The 21,595-nt window shown below is 32.2% G+C and overlaps 1 protein-coding gene across 1 annotated transcript in view; it reads left to right on the top strand.

The window, feature by feature from the left end:
• The window catches only part of LOC122400671, a 35,133-nt gene extending 13,538 nt beyond the window's left edge, over positions 1–21,595 (top strand). The window contains exons 3-7 of the mRNA XM_043402248.1: positions 6,359–6,912; positions 10,591–10,726; positions 12,308–12,486; positions 15,835–15,978; positions 19,289–21,595. Coding sequence (XP_043258183.1) covers positions 6,359–6,912; positions 10,591–10,726; positions 12,308–12,486; positions 15,835–15,978; positions 19,289–19,756 — 1,481 coding nt within the window. The 3' untranslated portion in view covers positions 19,757–21,595. The remainder of the gene's footprint in view (positions 1–6,358; positions 6,913–10,590; positions 10,727–12,307; positions 12,487–15,834; positions 15,979–19,288) is intronic.

Below are 21,595 nucleotides of genomic sequence, written 5' to 3'. Positions count from 1 at the left end.
TGTAGTTTTTAGTATAAAACCGCAGTGCATGCTGTTTCAAATGTATAATCCGTTATTTAACGGAGTTTTGGTTTTGTATAGATTCTATTTTACGGAAATTCAGATTTAACGAGCAAGCCCTTCTCCCCTCTTAATCTGCTATAATGAGATTTAACTGTAGTGACGTTTGAATAGCTATACTTGAATACTCAAATACTCAAAATTCATTCGTAGTATTTCAATACAAAATTTAAATAGACATACTTTTACTTCGAAGTATTATTTTTACAACAATTTCTAACAGTAATTATAGATTGATCATATTTTCCAATTTGTTAGAAATTCGTACGGGATAATGATTTCTATATAGGGTGTCTCGTTTTATTCACTTCGCAATTTCGTCAAACATTACAGTTACGTAGAAAAATATTTCCCAGTAGAATTGCAATTTTAGTAAAAAAAAACAATACGTACTGCGCATTTTGCCAATTAACGCGATATTCTGAAACGCATGCTCTCGAATTTGTATTTTGATAGAATTGCGCGACCTGTCTCTTGCGTAAATCATTTATTTCGATCAGGGTAGGCAGAATTCACAGTCGTGCAAATTTTATTTACGAATAACGTATAAAAATGTTAGATTCATTCGTAACGCAACTCGTTTCGTTTATAAAATTCATTATATTTACGTAACCAATATATGAAACGAGTGGGAGGACTTTTTATTAAAGCGTTGATTGCTACGCAAGCTTTCTCTGTTTAGAAATATCGTTGACATTTTGCGAAATTATAGCATGACAAATAGAAATATTCGACAGTTCAGTAGCATACTTAATAATTTGTAGTGCTCCTAATATTAGTCACATTATTGAAAGATTTACATTAACGATCATTTATTATGAGCGTTTAAAAAGCACGTTATAAGTTTGATGCAATAACATGGCTTCACTTAAACTTCCATAACTCCTGCAATTTCATGATTCATAACATGAAATATTTAAATAGTACTCATTGTATCTTTATGGAGCTATTCAATATTTATGGCTAAACTCTCCGGAAATCGTATATTACATTTTGTTTCTGATGGTTCTAAAATTATGTATTCAGAAATATTTTATTGGTTACAAGTAAACAGGGAGTTCAGCCAACCTTGGAAAAAATTTTAATGAGTGATTCTAAAGGCCAAAATAAGACGAAAATCAAGAATACTAATTTGTTGGTGAAGGCTTCGTTATAAAGTTATTAACGTTTAAAGTTCCGCCCGTACTGAATTTTTTTCTAGAAAGTGGGTAGGATTTCGGGGGTAGGTCTATCCACCAAAAATTATTGCCATTGACCTCCGCAACCGAAAAGAATTTTTCCACAATGATTTGAAATTTTTTAATTTTGTCGAAAAATTTCACACCTCGAATTTTTTTTCCGAAAGTGGGTAGGATTTCGAGGGTATGTCTAATGACCAAAACTAATTGAAATTGACCTTTGCAAACGAAAATAATTTTTCCAGAACGATTAGAAATTTTTTTTTTTAAATTTGTTTTTCATTTTTAATAAATTTGTTTTACGCCGTGCAGAAAAGTTGTTTAATACTTTGTTATAGGTACCCATGGGCTCAGCTTCAGAAAAAAATTTCAATGAGATACTTTTACTATTGTAGGAGTTATGGCCGTTTGAAAATTGGACCAGTTTTAGGGGGTTTCCACATTTTACGGTATCAAGGAACAACTTTTACAATATTGTTACAATTTCGACATATTCTCCACTAAAATACGCGTTGTTTGCATTTTGAAAAATTAAAATCCTCCAATCCGTTCAGGAGTTATGACATTTTAAAGATTCGCATGAAATTTCAGGAAAGCATTTCTGACCTCACTTAGGTACGAAATTAAAATTTTGATTAGTTTTCAATTGAACGATGAAAATTAATTGTAATATTAATTTACGATCAATTACAATAAAATTATTATGAAATAATTTTTTGAAGAAAAAAAATTGCTAAATAATAAAAATATTAGGTACGAGATTAAAATTTTGATTAGTTTTCAACTGTCCAATGAAAATTAACTGTAATATTAATTTACGATCAATTACAATAAAATTATTATGAAATAATTTTTTGGGAAAAAAAAAATTAAGTATGAGATTAAGCATTTTCGGTAAAGAATTTTTTTCTCGAAAGTGCGTAGGAATTCGGGGGTATGTCTATTCACCAAAAATGATTGTAATTGAGCCCCGCAACTAAAAATAATTTTTTCAGAATGATTTGATATTTTTAAATTTAATTTTTTAATAACTTTTTAATGAAGCTTTGGTCAAGAAATTGCTATCCTTGATTTTCGTCTTATTTTGGCCTCTAGAATCTTCCATTAAAATTTTTCCCAGGGATGACCGAACACCCTGTATGTAATTGTTAAATAAAACTATTGTGTATATTATTGTAATAATGTCACTGAAAAATATTTCTTCTGATGAATAAATTTATAGATAACTGCTTTTGTAAAATGCAAGTGACAATTTATACAAACTGTAAGTACAGTTGATTAATTAACTAAGGTTCAAAAGGAACTACAAGAATTCACATAAGACTAGTAACATAAGTAATCTTAAATATGTATATTCTTGTATGTCCTTCTATAATTAACTCTCATCTAAAGTCTATTATGTTATTGTTGATTCTAAGTTTCATAAAATTAGTACAAACTCGTTTATTACACGATTGGAAAGCTCCCCAATTATGTTGGCAATGTATTAATGAGTTAAGAGAAATTAATTCTCCAATCGAGTCGTTAAGGAAAATAAACTTGGATAGTATCGATGAAAATTGACAAAATTACGGAAATAAGTTACACATCAAAATTTTGAGTTACGCGAGTTTTTAATTTTCCAAAAATAAAATTTTAGAAAATAAAAATATCAGACTCGTTTTCAAATTGACTTTCGTTTACGATACCGTTCATAAGATTAGGATTTCTTAAAGAATTTTTTGGATCGAATTATTATTATATTTTTATTCGTTATTTATGAATAAAATTTGTTCAACTTTGTTTGGCGGTCAATGCGTTAAATTGACAACCAGATAAATACGGGATAAAGTCTAATTTACGAACGAATCTAAAATGTGTATTCGTTATTCACGAATAAAATTCGCTATTCTTTGGCAGAATTTTATTCGAATAAATAGCGACGAATAAAAACACCGTGTAACGATTTAAGGTCTATTTATATCCACGTGACGAGCCATGGATGAGTAGAAGAGCTCAATGATTACCGTCGAGGCACCTATTGATAGCATTTTATCATTATTTTTTATTATTTGTTAATACATCCTTGCAAAGTTCAATGAATGAATGCACTCAATTGCATAGTCATTTGAAAAAACCAACTTCGCAGCTACACCAACAAGGTTCGTACGAATCTCACGATTGATTCGTTGACTTCAAGTTTTCAACGAACTCGGTCAGTTCTCGTTCCACACTTATGTTATTGGACAGTGAAAATTATACAAAAAGTTGTGAATGAAGAAAAATTAATACAATTGGTGAGAGAACATAATATTTTTTTGACATATCATATGCAAAATGCATGGATTGAAAATTCAGGGTGTTCGACCACCCCTGGGAAAAATTTTAATGGCAGATTCTAGAGGCCAAAATAAGACGAAAATCAAGAATATCAATTTCTCGACTGAGGCTTCATTAAAAAGTTATTAACAAATTAAATTAAAAAATTTCAAATCATTCTGAAAAAATTATTTTTGGTTGCGGGGCTCAATTACAATTATTTTTGGTGAATACACATACCCTTAAAACCCTACCCACTTTCGAGAAAAAAATTCAAGTAGGTACTGAAATTTTTAAACGAAATTAAAAAATTTTAGATCATACTAACAAAATTATATTTAGTTACAGGGGTCAATTACAAGCATTTTTGGTGACTAGACATACCCCGAAATTCTATGCACTTTCGAGAAAAAAATTCTGTACCGAAAATGCTTAATCTCATACTTAATTTTTTTTTTCCCAAAAAATTATTTCATAATAATTTTATTGTAATTGATCGTAAATTAATATTACAGTTAATTTTCATTGGACAGTTGAAAACTAATCAAAATTTTAATCTCGTACCTAATATTTTTATTATTTAGCAATTTTTTTTCTTCAAAAATTTTTTCATAATAATTTTATTGTAATTGATCGTAAATTAATATTACAGTTAATTTTCATTGGACAGTTGAAAACTAATCAAAATTTTAATCTCGTACCTAATATTTTTATTATTTAGCAATTTTTTTTCTTCAAAAATTTTTTCATAATAATTTTATTGTAATTGATCGTAAATTAATATTACAATTAATTTTCATCGTTCAATTGAAAACTAATCAAAATTTTAATTTCGTACCTAAGTGAGGTCAGAAATGCTTTCCTGAAATTTCATGCGAATCTTTAAAATGTCATAACTCCTGAACGGATTGGAGGATTTTAATTTTTCAAAATGCAAACAACGCGTATTTTAGTGGAGAATATGTCGAAATTGTAACAATATTGTAAAAGTTGTTCCTTGATACCGTAAAATGTGGAAACCCCCTAAAACTGGTCCAATTTTCAAATGGCCATAACTCCTACAATAGTAAAAGTATCTCATTGAAATTTTTTTCTGAAGCTGAGCCCATGGGTACCTATAACAAAGTATTAAACAACTTTTCTGCACGGCGTAAAACAAATTTATTAAAAATGAAAAACAAATTTAAAAAAAAAAATTTCTAGTCGTTCTGGAAAAATTATTTTCGTTTGCAAAGGTCAATTTCAATTAGTTTTGGTCATTAGACATACCCTCGAAATCCTACCCACTTTCGGAAAAAAATTCGAGGTGTGAAATTTTTCGACAAAATTAAAAAATTTCAAATCATTGTGGAAAAATTCTTTTCGGTTGCGGAGGTCAATGGCAATAATTTTTGGTGGATAGACCTACCCCCGAAATCCTACCCACTTTCTAGAAAAAAATTCAGTACGGGCGGAACTTTAAACGTTAATAACTTTATAACGAAGCCTTCACCAACAAATTAGTATTCTTGATTTTCGTCTTATTTTGGCCTCTAGAATCTCCCATTGAAGTTTCTCCCAGGGATGGCCGAACCCCCTGTATATGAATTGGACTGATGAATGATATAGTGTATTTTTTTCGAATGAAAAAACCTTCAATTTGCATATATCAGACAAGTATGCATATTATCATCATGATTTATGAAAAGAAGACAAAAATTCTGTCTTGACTTCAGGGATGTACTGGTTCCATTTGATATGGGGTGCGGATTCTATTTCAAAGTCATTGATTTGGCAATAATGGGAGACAAATGCAAAGCGGTAAAATAATATATAAATATTTTAAGGAATGCTTTGGTTAAAATTGATTGTGTTGTAGAACAAAGAAGTTGGTTTTTTCAACGTGGTAGCACCGCAAGATGCTCTGAACGTGTGCTGCAAGGGTGGTTTCGTAATCAAAGTATTGATAATCTTCCAATATCTGTGTTACCAACCGATTTAAATATCATAGAAAATGTCTAGAGATATAGGAATAGTTCCGATCTTATTAGTGATGAACTTATTATTAAATTAGCAAGGAGTAAAGTGGAATGTTGAAGTCATAAGAAGTAATCATACACGTACTAAATATTATATTAATAAATTAAAACATTGTAAGTTGTACATTTTCATCAATTTTTTAAAACGAGGTCATTAATGTGATTTGTGTTAAAAACCATATCTTTGGATTTTGTTTACAATGTCAAGTAATATAAACACTCTTCAATTTCCAAATACAAAAAACAACATATACAAATAAAAAATAAAATGTTTAAAAAAATCTTTACATTACATTTACATTACAAATAGTATATATAGAAAATAGGTAATGTTATACAACTCTATATTTCGTCTGAAGAAAAATTTTTTCAAAGCAACAAAATTAAGCTCAATATAGAATCGCAAGAACCACCTAGAGCGATTCGTCGCAGAAAATGAAACGTAAGTTCTTCGAGAAAGGGATTACGAAATCGATGAAAATATTGCATATAATACAAAAAAAAAATATATATTTTCTACAAATCTACCGAGTTTGAATATCACCCACATTTCACTATGATTTTCTCGAACAACCTAATAATTCGATCGTAGAGAAAAAGGAGCGGAGAGTCGTCCTCTTCGTCATCTTTTGTCCGTTTATGCGAAATTTGTATGCAGATAAGAATTTTTGCTCATCTCTGATTTCAGGGACAACCTGCGCTTCTTATCTAATTGTTCATACAATGGAATCGTTCGTTGCTACCATAATAGACGAAGGTTAAACGCTTTTGTACGCGCTATATGAATGTATGCCTGGTTCGTAGATTACGTGTACAATCCGAAGGAGGCGAGGCTGCGGAAGGCGATGCGCGAACAGAGTCGCGAGCTCTCGAGACGCTCGATTCTTCAAAACGCGATCGCTCGGGCAGGTGTGGTCGCTGGCCCGGTCGCGTCTTCCGGTTTCCTGGACCACCAGCATCGTTTTGGCTGCGTGTCAACGCCGGGGTTACCCATCAACGCCACCGTGGAGTCCGATCGAGTCGTGGAGCCGTGGTTTCAATCGGCGCAACGCCCAAAACCGATCCACTCGCCGCGAATGGCCGATTGGTACGGCAACGTTGGCGATCCGATCGAGAGATTGCAAGTCATGGGCACGATGCATCAACGTGGAATGGACAAGTGCAAGGACGTGAACAGAAATCAGGTTGTAGCCAGCATGGCCACTGCGGGGGCCGGGGAATGTAACGCCGCGTTCTCCAACAGCGGATATCCGTCCGTTGATTTTAGCGACGTCAATCGGGAAAGGGAGTTACGCAGACAAGAAAATATCGCGGAGTACGCTGAATTCACCGATGGCCAGAAATGGCATCCTTATCAAGTGGGTATCCTTCTTTCTTTGCCCAAATAGTAGGAGAGACTGATGACTGTTGTAGCACTGTAAATATCTAAAAGTATCACCAGGGTGTATGGCAGTCGGCGGTACAATAGGATGTACCTTAGTTACTCTTGGTCAAATATGTTTTTCAAAATTTCAATCGTGTGACCGAATTGATTTGAGAACAAATAATTTCTACAAAAAATCAAGTCGATTGGATAGGAGAAAGACGTGCCACAATGGCTTTGTTTATGTAAAAAAATTAAGTTTCATTAGAGATGGGAAAATACTGATTTTATCACATTCTTTGGTTAGTACAGGATAATTTAGACTAAAATCTGTATAATTATAATGTATTGTAGCGGGAAAAAGTTAATTATTCAAAATTAAAAGAATTTGTTTAAACGATAAATGGAATATACATATAGTGTCGTATGGAATTTTCTTCCATCAGGAAGAAAATTGTTGGGTCAAGGATTTATTCTCCTAGAAGATAATGACTCCAAACACACCTCAAAATTATGTCGCAGATATTCGACGTACAGTAGGGTGGACCTTAGTTACTCTTGGTCAAAAATTTTTTTCAAAATTATGATCGTGTGACCCACCCCAATTTGTTCCATTTTGAGAACAAATAATTTCTATAGAAAATCAAGTTGATTGGATAACAAAAAGACATGACACAACGGTTTTGTTTATGAAAAAAATTAAATTTCATTAACACTTTGACTGCCACGTCACCCATATATGGGCAACAGGATTTATATGATATTAGAAAAATTAATTCTCAAGTTAAGACGTTGAGGGAAATAAATTTAAATAGAATTTGTGAATTTTAACAAAATTACGAAAATAAGTACTGAAACAAATTGTAGGTTATGTAGCTTACAATGGTCTAGAATCAAAATTTTACTTGTGCAGAATATTATACGGTTTTGATGTGTCAGTGAACGTGTTAAAGAGGGGAAAATACTAATTTTACCACGTTATTTGATTAGTACAGGACAATTTAGACTATATAATTATAATGTATCATAGCGGAAAAAAGTCAATTATTAAAATTTAAAAGAATTTGTTTAAACGATAAATGGAATATTTAGTGTCGTATGATTTCATACGAAAACAATATAATCTCAGAGAACGTAAAAATACAATTTTTATTTAAAGTTAAAATTAACTTTCATGTAAAGGAAAGAGGTACAAGACACTAGAAATAACTTCGTAAATATTCATATTTATTGCTACCTTTGCTCTAGTGTTTTTTTATCTATAAGGTTGTTTATATTTTGATACAATTTGTAGGCTATCCTGTTTTTCTTTTTCATTTTCCGTAATACAAACCATATATTTTTTCATTAGTTCAATCGTTCCTCTACATCGTTGATTAGTTGTTAATTGTGAACAATTTGTATCGCTTCATTATAATTATCATCTGTTTCCCATAACGCTGTGTCTTTACGTAAAAAATCTGTATGTATTTGAAACCAAGAAAAAAAATTTAAACATTTGGATAGAAATGAAATTATCAATAATAACCTTTGTTTACTGTTTTACGTCTTTTATACGCATAATTAATTTCTTTAAATTTTGCTGACAGTCGTTTTCAAGGGCTCGAAACATTTTTTTCTTCATTTCTGCAGAAATATCCAAGTCAAAGAAAGAAAATTCTATATTCTCTAGTGACAAATACCATAATTGATTGCAGAATTTTTGAAGTGTTGCATTATTTATTGTTTCATCAATGTGTTTGTATTGATATAAATTATTTAAAAATTCGAAATCTAATCGTGGTGCTATTGCTGTTACGGTGGTACGAATCCAAGGTAAAATGTAGATTAAAAAAATACAAATACTTTGAATTCCCAGTTTCTCCTCATTACTTAAGAGAAATTCATTTCGAAAAATTCCCGTAGATGGAGTTTCGCCCAGAAAAATAATCATTTGTTTTATGAGCTCTTTATAGTTGTCTCTTTAGATAAATGTTATAATTAAATGACACTTTTATTAAAAAATAACAACTTCTTCATCCGAAATTTGAAAATAGAGTTACAGATAGGATTGGAGTAAATTACTGAAATTCCCAAACTTCGAGTACCCTTTCTCATTGTCCTATTGGCTTCCCCTTTTGCAGGAATTATTTTGTTATCAAATTGAACAAATCCTGGGGGTCGCACATAAAAATTTCGATAATCAAAAATAAGGTCCACTCTATCGGTACAAACGCCAACGTGACGATTCTATATGAAAAAATGAATAAAAAATGTGGATTAAAATTTTTTCATGCGAGGCTTTATTGAAAATAAATGGCTTGGAAAATTTATTGGGTGTGAGCACCAGAATGCCTCGGTTTACCAGATTTCTTTGTCTGTTACATGTATCTCTACTCGAATTAATTTTAATCGATATTCGTGGTTACACCCAAAATTGAACGTTCACTTTCGAATCAGATTCTTTTATTAATCTGCTTGTTATAATGTTATCACTTAAGATATTCCTCAAAATATTGCCGATTTTGGTGCACACATAATCGTAGTCTTTTTAATAAATTCCAATAAACCTTTCCAATGTAACAGTTTACATTTTCAATCCTTCGAATTTTATAATAATTTGCCTTAACTGTCCAATACAAACGATACTGCTTTACATCTTTTGTTTTTCAAAATTCAGAATGCTACGACCAAGTCCGTAGTATTAAGGCAACCGTCGCGTTTCCCACAAATTTTCAAAGTTAATTTCCTTGAAAACAAAGCCTCGAATAGAAAAATTTTATTTCATATTTTCGATTCATTTTTTGATGTAAAATAACCACACTTGTGCTTGTACATACCATTGCTTATTGGACATCCGGTATATGACGAATATTAACACAAGTTTCTCTTAGCAAATATAATTCTTCTTTCTTTTCTGAAATATAATTCTTGTTTCAAATCTTTAATTTGATTTTTTACAAAGAAATACTCATCGTTACATAGCACTCATGATCGTGCCATTAATGATAATTAAAGTTCATAAATGCGATTGGGGACGATTGTAACGTTTTAGCCGATTCAAAATGAAAAAAGAACTAATACACTTCTAAAGATAGGATATAGGGCTTGGAACCAAGTTTTTACCTAAGATCAAGAAAATTTAATTGTAAAATATGTAATAAAAGCAACACTATCTCTAACCATTATTTCTAATCTTCATTTTCTATTTCTAACTTTTTCAACTATCTACATACCGAAACATTAATTTCTTTTTTTTTAAATCATCGGTCTCTCCTAGGGTAGCACTGAGTCAAGAGTAATAGAGGGTGAAAATAACAGATTTAATATCTTAACATGCAATCATAATACCTATTACACTGAAATAAATGTTTCAATTCAATGTTCTGAACTTACCGCTATGTCTCGAATAGAGAAATTGCAAGTTAGCTAAGTTACTTTTGAGGGTAATTAGAAAATTATATTAATTTTATTTTCGTTTGAAGTACCTATTTGTATTATACTTTTCGAAATCTTGATTTACTATTATGTTGGAGAGTAAGGGGGGGGGGATTAAAAGATTTGAGATGTTGAGATGGAGCACGAATCAAAAAAATGTTGGGGAACATATCTTTCTCTTTCGTCTTGAGTCTAGTTTTTTCTTACAAATTTACTCAAAGCATGACCTCTCATTGTCCTTAATTACCAATTACAGAACGGTGGAAGTTCTCATCAGCATCCCAGGACGTCTCATCCTGCGCAGATGGGTGGAATCCTTCACCCGAGCGTTCAGAGTCAAAGTTCGCATGGACATGGACCATGGGGCCAATTTTGTCATGGCGTATTACCGCGTAAGTGTGTCCATAACTTAACAATTGAGATTCATGGGGGTTTTCAATTAAGTTAGCTCAAATGATGTGGAACCCAAGTTCCTATATTCTGTACTTTTTCAACCATTCAAAATAAAAATCTGAACAACGCGTTTTCTCGGATAATTTACGAGGTGAATGTCATGAGTCATTACAAACTTCCTCATCTAACTAAAATTGATCATGAAACTATTTATCAGAGAAAACACTAAGAAGTTATAATTTACGCATAAAATACTTAAATATTAATGTACTAAAATATTAAATTGGTAAAAAATTCATCACACAGTTTTGTTTGTAGCAAAGAGAAAAGAAATATTATTAGAACTGAGAATATAAGTAGTGTGGAATTAAATGATAGAAATTGTGACTTTTTGTGAATACAGAATATTGCCTTAATCTTCATCCACTTCTTTGTTGCGGTTAAGTGTTGATAAAGTATCGAATTATTGTAAACATTTATTTGTAGTCCAGTTTAACGCGTTGACTGTCAGCCCAAACCCTTTAAATTGTTCACAAAAATGGAATTTTGTTTTTAGACAATTGGAAATTTGCATACCCATAATTTGTCATAGAACTTATTTTTATAGCCTCGTTAAAATTCAAGAGTCTTATCTAGATTTATTTATTTTCTTTAACATCTACTCCTGAAAATTAATTTTTTTAGCTCCTTAGTGAAAAGTCATGTCACCATATACAGGGTGTTCGGCCACCCCTGGGAAGAATTTTAATGAGGGAGACTTCGTTAAAAAGTTATTAAGAATTAAATTCAAAAACTTCAAATCGTTCTAAAAAAATTATTTTCTGTTGCGGGGATCAATTACAATAATTTTTGGTGTCTAGACATACCCCCGAAATCCTACCCACTTTCTAGACAAAAATCCGAGACGGTGTGAAATTTTTCGATGGAAAAAAAAAATTTCAAATCGTTCTGAAAAAATTATTTTCGGTTGCGGGGGTCAATTGCAATCATTTCTGGTGAATAGACATAGCCCCGAAATCCTGCGCATTTTCGAGAAAAAAATTCAGTACGGGCGGAACTTTAAACATTAATAACTTTTTAACAAAGCCTCCATCAAGAAATTGGTATTCTTGATTTTCGTCTTATTTTGGCCTCTAGAATCCCCCATTAAAATTTTTCCCAGGGTTGGCCAGACACCCTGTGTATAGGTGACGTGGTAGTCAATGTATTAATATCATAATAATCATAAAACTTGTATTTTCGACTCAAAAAAATTGAAAAAATAGTTATAATAGAAATTATTTGTGCTATTGTTATTGTTAAAGATTAACTGAATATAATTCTTATAATTTAATTTTGTATTTATTTTCATTACATTTTACTCTTGATTTTTTTATTAAAATTTTAAGCGTCAACTTAAATACCGACGCGAGCGTAGATTTATTCCTAATCCGAGAACACCCTGTATCATGGCATTAATCTGTTTTGATGATCAAGTAAATTAAACTAAATTAATTTTTATTTCAATGTCTTGTAATTGATCAAATGTGAAAGTTATTATCGTTATTAATTTTAAAAAACTCTTGATTTCGATTTTGCAGATGTTCCGACTATGCCACGAAGTATGGGCGTTCGTGGACCACGACACACTGTTCTGTTACGAGATCGTCTGCCTGGTAGACATTGCGGATTTCCCGAAGAAACATCACGGTTGCAGTACGTTCCAAACAAACTTGATGTAGAGAATGTGAGGGCATCATACTCGTCTCCTGAGCACCAGGTCTCCTTTTTTTTAATATACATATATACAGGATGTCTCGTAGCACATGGGATTCATTTTATGCAAAAAACAAGAAAAAAAGTTCATTCAAACAAGTGCCCTATTTAACGCTAGAATTACCGACGATTATAATGTATTTATTTGTACCAAAGAAATCGAAACGGTAGATACGTGAAGAAATGTATAATGCAATGGAAATAAATGTTTATTCTTTCTCTTATAGAAAATTATGGTAAATTTTCAAAAATTCAGTCGAGTCAATTTTTTACAAGTTTTATTAAAAATTACGAATAAGTTATTTTGACTGTTTTGGTATAGTCCGGCCCACAATATAGCGAGGTCGTAAACTCGAGTAGGTGTCAAAGTTTACACGTTTCAGCTCCCGAAACAAGTGAATTGACAGAAATACGAGCAGCTAAGGGCCTTAGACCATAGTCAGGGCCGTACGAAGAAATGTTTTATCTAACGTCGCCATTTTTAGAAAACCATTTTCAAAGGTATCGTATCAGATAAAAGTTTTATTCAAGTTTTTAATATCTTTATTTACCTGCTTATAATATATGCATGTAGAAAATGAAAAAAGTAGTGCAGTTACGGGCACAAAAAGATATTCAGAAAGGCACCCTCAAGCAAGATGTACGGCCCTAAGTGCCGCAACAGTAGTCGGTCTCAATCCTCAAGAGTTTAGTTTACGACCTCGCTATAGTTCTAGTGTTAATCTTGTTCTCGAGTTGTAGTTTCTTTTTTAACACACTGTATTTGCTTAACTTCGCAAGAAGTGTTCAAAATAATTAATTGGCTGTCTTACCCTCTCTATTTGTTCAGGTATTCTTCACCCATGGCAAGCCCATACATTAAGTTCATATCTATCATTTCTTGACTAAAAAAACTCTTCATTTTCATTTCCCACGTATTTCAATAATGTGACACCTACTGTTCTAATTATTTATACGTAAGATACTAACAGGAAGCGTTCGCAGATTTAAAATACAAGATTCGACGTCAAGAACTGAATTCTCTTTGGAAATATTTAAATGGAATCAATGTAACTATTTCCATCTTTCGAAAAAATTATTCCAACATAGAATTTGCTATAACTCGAAAACAAGGTTAAATAAGACAAACAGGCTGGTCCACGCAATATGTGCAATTTTATAACTTCCAAAATATGCACGAAAAAATTTTGTATGCAAAAGTTGCATGGTTTAAAGAGGTACATTATACAGAATGTCGGCCACCCCTGGGGAAAATTTTAATGGGAGATTTTAGAGGCTAAAATAAGACGAAAATCAAGAATATCAATTTCTTGATTGAGGCTTCGTTAAAAACTTATTAAAAAATTTCAAATCACTCTGAAAAAATTATTTTTGGTTGTGGGGGTCAATTGCAATCAGTTTTGGTGAAGAGTCATACCCTCGAAATCCTACCCACTTTCGAGAAAAAAATTTGATTAGGTGCTGAAATTTTTAGACGAAATTAAAAAATTTCAAATCATACTAAAAAAATTATATTTAGTTACAGGGATCAATTACAAGAATTTTTGGTGAATAGACATATCCCGAAATCCTACGCACTTTTGAGAAAAAAATTCTTAACCGAAAATCTTATGTGTGGCCAGAAATGGTTCCCTAATTTTTATTCTTCAAAAAATTATTTCATAATAATTTTATTGTAAGTGATCGTGAATTAATATTACAATTAATTGTCATCGTCCAATTGTAAACTAATAAAAATTTTAATTTCGTACCTAAGTGAGGTCAGAAATGCTTTCCTGAAAAATGTCATAACTCCTGAACGGATTGGACGATTTTAATTTTTCGAAATGCAAACAACGCATATTTTAGTGGAGAATATGTGGAAATTCTAACAATGTTGGAAAAGTTATTCCTTGACTCCGCAAAATGAGAAAAACCCCCTAAAATTGGTCCAATTTTTAAACTGCCATAACTCCTACAATAGTAAAGGTATCTCATTGAAATTTTTGTCTGAAACAGAGCTCATGGGTACCTACAAAATAGTGTTAGACAAGTTTTCTGTAGAGCTTTAATCAAAGTTATTACAAATGAAAATCAAATTTTTAAGAAAAAAAATTTCAAATCCTTCTGGAAAAATTATTTTCGGTTGTTGGGATCAATTACAATCAGTTTTGGTCATTAGACATACTCTCAAAATCCTAACCATTTTTGAGAAAAAAATTCGAGAAGGTGTGAAATTTTTTGACAAAATTAAAAAATTTCAAATCGTTCTGGAAAAATTATTTTCGGTTGCGGGGGTCAATTACAATAATTTTTAGTGAATAGGCCTACCCCCGAAATCTTACCCACTTTCTAGAAAAAAATTCGGTACAGGCGGAACTTTAAACGTTAATAACTTTTTAACAAAGTCACCATCAACAAATTAGTATTCTTGATTTTCATCTTATTTTGGTCTCTAGAATCTCCCATTAAAATTTTTCCCAGGGGTGGCCGAACACCCTGTATAGTGTATTTAACTTTCTTAATATTCAACTTTCTTTATTTAAATAGAATACTACATTTTCTATGTCAAAATATGGAAGAATATCGAATTCTGAGTAAGAAAATATTGACCTTTATTAACCCTTAACCTAGTAGCTAACGAGTGATTTCACTTCATTTCTTGACAATTTTCTCCACGTAATATCAAATTGGAGACCCAACCTTATCTGAGATTTCTGTAGAACAGTGAAAATTATCAAGAAATAAAATGAAATTACTCATTAGGCATTACTACTCATTATTTAATATTACGTGAAGAAAATTTTCAAGAAGTGACGTGAAATTACTCATTAGCTATTAGGTTTAGAGCTAGTAAAGGTCAATACTTTTTTACTCAGAATTCGATATTCTTCCATATTTTGATATAAAAAATATAGTAAGGCAAATCTTCGAAAAGCCGCCACCTGTAAAAATAAATAAATGCACTAGATAATGTACCCCTTTAACCTCTTAACATTCATGCCCGAGTCTGACTGCTTTGAAAAACGATATTTGTTTAATCTGACGGTTTAAGGGATGATAATATTGGTTTCCTTCAAATTATACGTTATTTTTAGAAACAAATCCAATAAAGAAAATTGATCATTCTTGGTTAAACCGAAAAATATGAGCGTTAAGGGGTTAAACCGTGCAACTTTTGTATACAAAATTTTTTCGTGCAACGCATATTTTGGAAGTTGTAGAACTGCACAAATTGCGTGGATCACCCCAAATATTTATATGAACTTTTTTAATTGTTTTCATGCGCACTACGGGACACTCTGTATAAATAATAGCAGCAGAACGAGTGCTTGAACGTTGGGGTACTGAAAAACGCAATAATCTATTTCAGATGCCAAGACTACTCGAATCATCAGTCGATTCGGTTGTGGATTCTGCACCCTCGTTAAGGGCTCGTCGCGAGGATGAGGGGCCTAGGTGGGAGCCAAGTTCCATCAACAATGGAATCTCTATGGATAACTTAGCGCCGACAACGGTAATATTTCACTCGATGGGAGATGTTTCAAAAGAGCGTTTCTCAAACTATAGTCCACAGAACTTTGAGGTTTATGAATACAGTGTTTTTGAATAAGAACGATAGAACTTTGAATCGAAGTAAAATGAAAACTAAAAAAGATAATCTAAAAAAATACAATATCATTTCAATGGCCACCATTCTGCGTTTGATGGATGAAATACGATAAATTTCCGATGACTCTCAGACTTTATTTTACTAATAACACGAATGATCTCAGCTTCGTGGCTTGTTCGAATAAATGAGACTTAACATGACCCCACGAGAAAAATTCTAATCGCGCCAAGTGACAAGATTTTTAAACAATGTTATCATTTAATTTCGATTTGAATAAAGCGATAGTTTCTGCAAAAGCATGACATATAACATCATCTTGTTGAAACTACATCCCAGGCAAATTAAATCCATGCGTTTTAAAGAAAAGATGAAATCACAAAACAGCAATACTCGCCAGTAGCAGTCACAGTTACTCTTTCTTAATTTTGAAAAAAAAAAACAAAAGTCAATTACTACATCAATTAAAGAACCACACTACACAGTAGTTTTTTGTGAGTATTAGGGTCGTTCGACTATTAATACTAGAACTACCGACAATTATAGTGTATTTATTTGTACCAAAGAAATTAAAACGATATACGTGAAGAAATGTACAATGCAATGGAAATAAGTGTTTATTCATTCTCTTATAGAAAATTATGGTTTTCAAAAATTCAGTCGAGTAAACTTTTAACAAGTTCTATTAGAAATTACGAATAGATCATTTTGACTGCTTTGGTAGTTCTAGTGTTAACTGAGAATTAACATCTGTCCAAATTTTGACAATTCTGCTTATTGGCAATGCCATCCATCCAAAAGTGAGCTTTTTGGTCAAATCAGAATCAGTTTTTTAAGATAATTTGGATTATTCATTTGTACATACATTTCTTCTTTCTCATTTTTAAATTTCATTTTTAACGTTTTCGAGGAAGTCTAATTAGTCTTATATGTAAACATTGATCAGGTCTGTAAGATTCTACTCTATTCTATTGTCAACATTATTTTATGAATTTTTTCATTTAATTTCTAACATTTCCTATTCTTAAGAGCTTTTTTCAAGGTTTTAATAGATTATTATTATCAAAAATATTATGTATTTTTTATATATAATCATTCTTTTATTGGTGCTTCTTAGTTTATTTACATTGGTATCGTAAAAAGTATACAATTTATTTTGAATTCCTTTTCTAATTCTTACCTGTCGGAGTAAATATGGCCTCGTTTGGTAACTTCCCATTGAAAAAAGTTTAGCATTGCGATTAAAATAATTTCATGGTTATAAATTGGAAAATATAATAATTTTATTCTTGTTCTTTCGGTGATTCATTCGATAACATACATAACATGGGAATTCATCCAGTACCAAGCAGTTCTAGGAATTAGTGAGATGACTCGAATAATATTGAGGGAAAAAGTAGGAAATCATAACGAGCAACCACTGTATAAAGCATTATGAGGCAAATAATCAATGATTATCGAGATATTTGCGATTAAAGCTTTATTATTTGTTTACATATAATTACAGCATTTTATACGCAATATTCATTAATTAGAATAGATAAATTTGAAAAAAGATTCTATGACAGTCGAGAATTGAACCCAAACCTATGACATTGTAGATTACACTTCGTTCAGCGAGAACTGGCAGGAAATATAAATAAACGTCCAACTGACAGAGCAGATATAAAAATTTTAATGGGAGATTCTAGAGGCCAAAATAAGACAAAAATCAAGAATATCAAATTCTTAATTGAAGCTTCGTTAAAAAGTTATTAAAAAATTTCAAATCATTCTGGAAAAATTATTTTCGGTTGCGGGGGTCAATTACAATCATTTTTTATGAACAGACATACCTCTAAAATTCTACGCACTTTCGAGAAAAAGATTCGAGTAATTGATGAAAGTTTTTGGCGAAATTAAAAAATTTAAAATCGTTCTAAAAAAATTCCAATCATTTTTTGTCAATACACATACCTCCGAAATCCTACTTACTTTCGAGAAAAAAATTCCACACCAAAAACATAATTTCAGGCCAGAAATAGTTCCCCCATACGTATCTTTAAAACATCATAACTCCTGAACAGATTGGAGAATTTTAATGTTTTAAAAGGCAAACAACGCGTATTCAGGTGAAGAATATGTAGAAATTCTAAGAATGTTTGGAAAGTTGGTCCTTAACCCCATAAAGTGAAATAAAATTTTTCGGTGAAAAAAAATATTTCAAATCTTTCTGGAAAAATTATTTCCGGTTGCGAGGGTCAATTACAATCATTTTTGGTCATTACACATGCCCCCGAAATCCTACGGATTTTCAAGAAAAAAATTCCTTACCAAAAATGTAATGTGAGGCCAGAAATGCTTCTCTGTAATTTCATACGTATCTTTAAAACGTCATAACTTCTGAACGGATTGGACGATTTTAATTTTTCAAAATGCAAACTACGCATATTTTAGCGAAGAATATGTGAAAATTCAAAAAATACTCGAAAAGTTTTTCCTTGACTCCGCAAAATGAGAAAAACCCCCTAAAACTGGTCCAATTTTCAAACGACCATAACTTCTACAATAGTAGTAGTATCTCATTGAAATTTAGTCTGGAAGTAGAGCTCATAGGTAGCTACAAACAAGTATTAAACAACTTTTCTATAGGGCGTCAAACAAAATTACTAAAAATCAAAAACGAAATTTTAAGAAAAATCGACGTGGGGTAAGATGATGAAATTTTTCGGCTAAGAAAAAATTTCAAATCAGTCTGAAAAAATTATTTTCGATTGTGAGGGTCAATTACAATCATTTTTTGTGAATATACACACCCCTAAAATCCGACGCATCTTCGAGAAAAAAATTCTTTACCGAAAATATACTGTGTGGCCAGAAATGTTTCCCCGAAATTTCATGCGTATGTTTAAAAAATTATAACTTCTAGACGGATCGAAGGATTTTAATTATTCACAATTCAAACAGTGCGTATTAATGGAGTCTAGAGCTCCAGAGAAATGGGCCAATAAAATACATTGGATGTAAGCTCCTACTCGTATAATTTAATGAAGCCTCAATCAACAAATTAGTTTTCTTGATTTTCGTCTTATTTTGGCCTCAAGGATCTCCCATTAAAATTTTTCCCATGGGTGACCGAACACCCTGTATGTACTCCATGACCAAGCGTTGGCCAAGCGTTCGATCACTGGGACATGCCTGATTACTGGACCGTTGTTCTAAACGTTTTCTATTTTAGCAGCGGGAGTCCAGTGTGCCGCGCGAGAAGGAGCGCGAGCCGCGACGATCCGTGGAGAGGTTCGAGCCAAAGAAGAAGACTGTCAGCAAGCCGTTGCCTGGGTTCCATCAGGCGTTCGGCTCGACAGAAATTGGCAGGTTCTCCAGATCGGAGTTCTTCGTGAACATGGTGGGCGAGAACGGTGGAAACGTGGAAGTCGCCGACACGGAAGGCACCAACGTAAGTACAGATCGAATGTCCGAGGTGAACGGGGCCGCAGTGACGACTGCGACGCATGACACGGCTGCGGTCACTGCAACCGCAATTACAACCGTGAGGACTTTCGACGCCGATGAAAACGAGGAGGTAGGATTCGACGACTCTAGCAACGAGCTCGTCGCTCCGACGTCTATTGGCATGTACTGCGGACAGCCAACCACCCCTCGTTGGCACAGTCCTCACGTAGGCGCTATAGGTAGCGAAATTTAAGCGGATCTTTAACCCTTTCGTGGGCTCAAGTGTTTCCCGATCGAAGTATAATTTCTAGACGTTTTCAGGAATGTAAATATAAGGGTACTGGGTGCAACGCGGATATAGTTAACCTTCTATAACCCAAATCATATTTGACTTTTGAAACGCAATATACAATATGACCAGTGGCGGCTCGTCCGTAAGGGCTGGAAAACTGCAGCTCCTAAAATAATGGGTGAAATAAAATTAAATGCCAATCTAAAATTGTTGTATTATTTTTTTTTATTTGATAATTAGACTGTGGATGTTTATGCATTTATGGGGAACTTAAATGATCAAAAAACTGCAGAATGCATTTAATATGCAAGAATATAAGAAATACTTAAAATAAGATGCGAATTATTATATTTAAGGGTTGAGGCAACCCTTTACAAAGCTCCCATTTCATTAATTCTATTGATAAAAATATGAATTTACATAAGGATCCACAGTAAAGGAGCAAAACTGAACACACATATGACATTTTAACAAAAATAATTCTTTATTCAATATTTACATATCAGAATACAAAAAAGACAAAATACTTAGTACTATCTAGGATCTTCTGGCTCTTCAAAACAAATTTAGTATTTGTGATACCATTATTATTTCGTTTCGTACAATTTTTTTTCGTGTAGTCAGTTTTGCACCGCAACTAATTTTGAGTAAACATTTTGCATTTTGGTACACTTAATATTTCGTTCATAAACCTTTAACCTTGATAATTGCTTCAGTACGTTTAAACATATTTAATACAACATTTTTGTGATACTCTGGTGTAATAAAATACAATTGTTCTTGCACTTTATGCCATAAATCAGTTATCGTTGTTGAGAGAGCACTATATTTATTTTCCAATTTCATTTTTAAGTATGCCCAGACATTTTCAATCGAGTTTATGCCTGGGTCTTGAGCAGGCCATTCCATGGTTTGAAATAGTTGAGTTTGCAGCTAATTCTTCATGCTATTCGCACAATGCCTAGAAGCGTTGTCATGTTGGAATACATCATCACACTCTGGTACCAACATATTTTCAATTGTTTCTAGTAAATGTTTTTCTAAAATATACTTATACGTATACTGGTTCACTGTACCTTCTATTCGATATACTGAACTTACAACATATGCAGTAATACACCTCCACACTGTAAGTGAACCACCACCAAATTTCATTGTTTGTTTCACATGACAAGGCAAAAGAGATTCGTCTTGCTTTTACCAACACCAACAATGTTCATCCGATAAAATTAGATTGATTTTTGATTCGTTGAAAATAATTACTTTTTTCCGTTGCTCCATATTCCAGCTTAAATGTTTTCTTTGAAAATTCAGTTGGGCCTTGACATTCTTTTTTGATAGGGCAGGCATTTTTTCTTCTCAATTGCTGTAAAATTGGCTCCTTTAAATGCTCTTCGAGCTGTCCACTTACTAGTTTCCTTTCCAACATCGCTTTCTTATAGCTTTGTAATCATTGATGCTATTGTTGCAATTTCTGAAGTAATGTATCTTGTCAATCTTCTCTTGTCCTGATAAGATAATAATTTTGCATGGCCTCCAAAAAATGCAGGGACTACATTACATTTTCTTTATATTTTATGTATAACTCCCTGACTAACAGCAAATTTTCTAGTAATTACTTGCGTTGATAAACTCAATTTTGATTGGAAAATAATATTATTCTTCATATCTTTAGATAATGGTTTCATGACGTTATATTGACGCGATTCTATTGCACCAGAATATTGCGAAAATGTAGTATTAAGTATATCTAAATGTATCGAATTATCAAGGTTAAAGGTTTATAGACGAAATATTGAG

This window comes from Colletes gigas, unplaced genomic scaffold (genome assembly GCF_013123115.1).
Source record: "Colletes gigas isolate AHSC1104 unplaced genomic scaffold, ASM1312311v1 Colletes_gigas_Sc00019, whole genome shotgun sequence".
Lineage (NCBI taxonomy): Eukaryota > Metazoa > Arthropoda > Insecta > Hymenoptera > Colletidae > Colletes > Colletes gigas.
The sequence above is the reverse complement of the archived record's forward strand: the minus strand, read 5'-3'. Positions and strand labels throughout refer to the sequence as shown.